Below are 3457 nucleotides of genomic sequence, written 5' to 3'. Positions count from 1 at the left end.
CGCTGGCGACCGTTTCGTTTTCCCGCGCCCTCACGCCAGAAAACCTCATTTTTTGCGCGCACTCCCGAGCAAAAAACGTTCTGCTCCCTAACCCTCACCCTAACTCCGCGCTCGCGCGGAGCCGAAAAAATTGAAATTTAATGCGAAAAATACCCAGAATATTCAGCCATCAGCCACCCACCACTCGCAACCCTAACCCCGAATGCCCGGTCGCTTGCGGCCCACAGCCTGCCACGCACCAAAGTCTAGCCAGAGTCTAAGTCTAACTGGCCCATTCGTTCAGCCTATATATCAATTGAGAGTGCGAGAAAATTCTGTTCCAAACATTTTATGTATTAGGCCATCACCCACAGTTCTTGTACCAACATTCAGACGTTAAATGTACTGTACGAAGCTGGATTCCGTGCGCAACGAATATACCACTCATTCAGCCACTTCAGCCACAGGCGCATCGAGCGCGAGCGCTTCGATAACGCTGCTCTCCCAATTGGATGGCAATCGTGTGAGCGTTCAAGCCGCCCGCGCGCCCTCCGCGCGGTGCCTGGCGCGAACGCGTGCCCGCCTCGCGCCTCCGATCTGCTTGCGTAGGTTACTGAACGGTCCCCGTAGGTTACAATTCCGCGCCTCGTTCCCCGCCCGTATCCGCTCGTATGATACTTACTTGATTCGTCGTTTATTTGCTCCGCGCCGTACTTATACGCGCATCGCGCGCCCGCTCACCTCAGTCCCACGTAACCCGCGTCTGACTGAGGTGAGCTCGCCCCGTTTACTTATGGTTCGCTTAGTGTTTACTCACCTACGTTCGCGTCCTTTAGATACCGCGCTCATAGGTATATCCAATCTATTATATTAGTCCCGCGTAACCCGCGTCTGACTGAGATACCGCGCTCATAGGTTATGAGCCCTGCGCTCTAAACTCAAACAAGTCAGACTTACCGAACTCGCCAAATACAACATGTCCTCCGTGAAGCTCGGAGAAGACTATGTGCGTGTACCGAAGCTTGAGGTCGGCGGCGCGAACTGGGTCCTGTATAAGGAACGGTTGGCATGGGCCGCCGATGTGAAGGGCGTCTTGGGCCATCTCGACGGCACGTCGAAGGAGCCCGTTGAGCCGGCCGCTTCGGTCAGGCAGCCTGCCTCGACTCCGGCGGTGACAGCGGCGCAGGGAGCGACCGCTGGTCCCGGACGAGTCGCAGGGGGAGCTGAAGGCGCTGGCGCCGCTGCCGGAGGAACCGGTGGCGGCAAAGCGACAGCTGCCCCCGCTGGTGGCGCTGCGAGTGCTGGCGGACTGGCCGTGGAGGCCGCGAGTCAGGCCGACTCCTTACAGAAGACGTACCTGGACGAGCTCGCCGTATGGCGTAAGGGCGAGGCGGTGGTGAAGCAGCTCATCGCGAGCACCATACCGGACTCCCTGTTCATGAAGATCCGCGCAAAGCCGAATGCGCGCGAGATCTGGGACGCGCTTGCCCGCGAGTTCGAGAAGAAGTCGCGCATGGTCTCGGTCGACCTGCGCCGACGTCTCCAGGAGCAGCGCTGCGGGGAGAAGGACGACGTCAGAACGCATTTTGCGAAGCTACGTACCATGCGCGAGGATCTTTCCGCCATGGGCCATTCCCCCTCCGAAGACGACTTCTATGCTATCATCCTCGGCTCGATGCCAACGTCCTACGAACCCTTCATCTCCGCCGTCTCTGCTACGTCGAGCGTCACGGGCACAGTCTTGAGTCCGGACGACTTGATGGAGGCGCTCACCGATGAGTACGAACATCGTCTCTTGCGGACGAAGGCTGGGCGACGGGCGGACGCGACAGATGTCGCACTGTCGGCTAGTGACAAGGCAGGCAGTAGCAAGAGCAAGAAGAAGTCCGTCGAGTGCTACAATTGCAAGCGCAAGGGGCACTACAAAAGCGAGTGCTGGGCGCCAGGTGGCGGCAAGGAGGGCGAGGGTCCGAAGGGCAAGGGAAAGGCGCGCGAGAACGCATCGACCGCCCAGGCCCAGGCACCGAAGGACGCCAAGGCCAAGGACGAGGCCTGGTATGTCTTCACGCCCCTGGATGACAACATCGACGATCTCCCCGATCTGGTCACTGTGGCCGATTCGAGCGTCCCTGATGACGAGCCGGCTGCCTGGGACACTGACGACGATGAAAGCTACTCGTTCAACGACGAGCACGTCTGTGCCGACGGCGCGCAGCTCGCGCAGGCGCAGTCGGGACCGGATGAAATAATTCTATTCGATTCCGGTGCTACTCGACACATGTCCCCTCACCGACACCGCTTCGTAAACTATGAGTCCATTTCCCCAAAGCCCATCCACGCCGCCGACAAACACGTCTTCAAGGCCGTCAGCAAGGGCGACATGTACGTCACCCTCCCAAATGGCAACCGCTCCACCCGCGTCCTGCTGCGTGATGTTCTCCACGCGCCTACGATGGGCGTGACCCTCGTGTCCATTGGGCGAGTCGCTTCGAGCGGCGTGACGGTGACATTCCGCGAGCGGGGCTGCCGCATCGCTAACGCGGAGGGCGAGACCGTTGTTGACATCACGATGACGAACGGCCTATACCGTGTCGTGATTCCGGCCGAGCGCGCAGCACCCGCAACTGAAAGCGCACCTGTTGAGGGGGAGCGTGTTGTCAGCGCCGACGAGTGGCATCGCGCGATGGGCCACATCTCGCACGAAGTCGCGCGCGAGATGCTGCGCAAGGAGCACGTTCTGGGCGTACGACTTGATCCGCGCGCGTCTGTCCCATCCACCTGCGAGTCTTGCGAGGCTGGAAAAATGACGCGGAAGCCCATTGCGAAGACTCGTGTGCGGCCGCGCGCTGCGGAGATTGGCGAGGAACTTCATTCCGACCTCTGGGGTGCCGCACCGACGCAGACTTTGGGCGGGAGGCGATACGACTCACTCTTCATCGACGACCACTCGCGGTACACCTTCGCGCACTTGCAGCGCACGAAGGACGAGACTTTCAGCTCGTACCAAAAGGTCGAGGCGTTCCTGCGGACACAAAAGGGCGTCAGCGTCAAATGCCTACACACCGACCGCGGCGGCGAGTACCTGAGCACAGAGTTCACGGAGCACCTCGCAAAGCAAGGCACCATCCGCAAGCTCCACCTACTGTTGTAACGCTGATGCATCAAACCCCGGATACGTTCCGAACGTGCGTTGCATCATAGTTAGGTTGTTAGGGTACTACTCTAACAGGCCCTGTTCTTCGCTTATTTGGGGTCTGAGTTTGAATCTACCTCCCTAATAAGGCAGGAAAGCGCAGATATGGCTGCAGGGCTGTTATCAACTGTAGATAACAGCCATTTTCTTATCTCATTGGCCTAATCAGGCAGGTACTTTAATCTCTTATCTCTATGGCGCTTTTTTGATCACTGCAGGCTTATCTCCCTGGCCAGATCAGGCATGTACTGTAATCTCTTATCTCTAGGGCGCTTTTTTTGATCG

The 3457-nt window shown here is 58.8% G+C and overlaps 2 protein-coding genes across 2 annotated transcripts; both read left to right on the top strand.

The window, feature by feature from the left end:
* Positions 1 to 955: 955 nt before the first annotated feature.
* Positions 956 to 1105, top strand: TRAVEDRAFT_137374 (uncharacterized protein; the record flags this gene model as incomplete). The annotated part of the gene is made up of 1 exon (XM_008047473.1): positions 956 to 1105. A coding segment is annotated over one exon (150 nt), but the record flags the coding sequence as incomplete, so codon positions are not given.
* Positions 1106 to 2224: 1119 nt separating this feature from the next.
* Positions 2225 to 2389, top strand: TRAVEDRAFT_90496 (uncharacterized protein; the record flags this gene model as incomplete). The annotated part of the gene is made up of 1 exon (XM_008047472.1): positions 2225 to 2389. A coding segment is annotated over one exon (165 nt), but the record flags the coding sequence as incomplete, so codon positions are not given.
* Positions 2390 to 3457: the final 1068 nt, after the last annotated feature.

Source organism: Trametes versicolor, assembly GCF_000271585.1.
Source record: "Trametes versicolor FP-101664 SS1 unplaced genomic scaffold TRAVEscaffold_20, whole genome shotgun sequence".
NCBI lineage: Eukaryota > Fungi > Basidiomycota > Agaricomycetes > Polyporales > Polyporaceae > Trametes > Trametes versicolor.
This window is presented reverse-complemented; position numbering and strand designations above follow the sequence as displayed.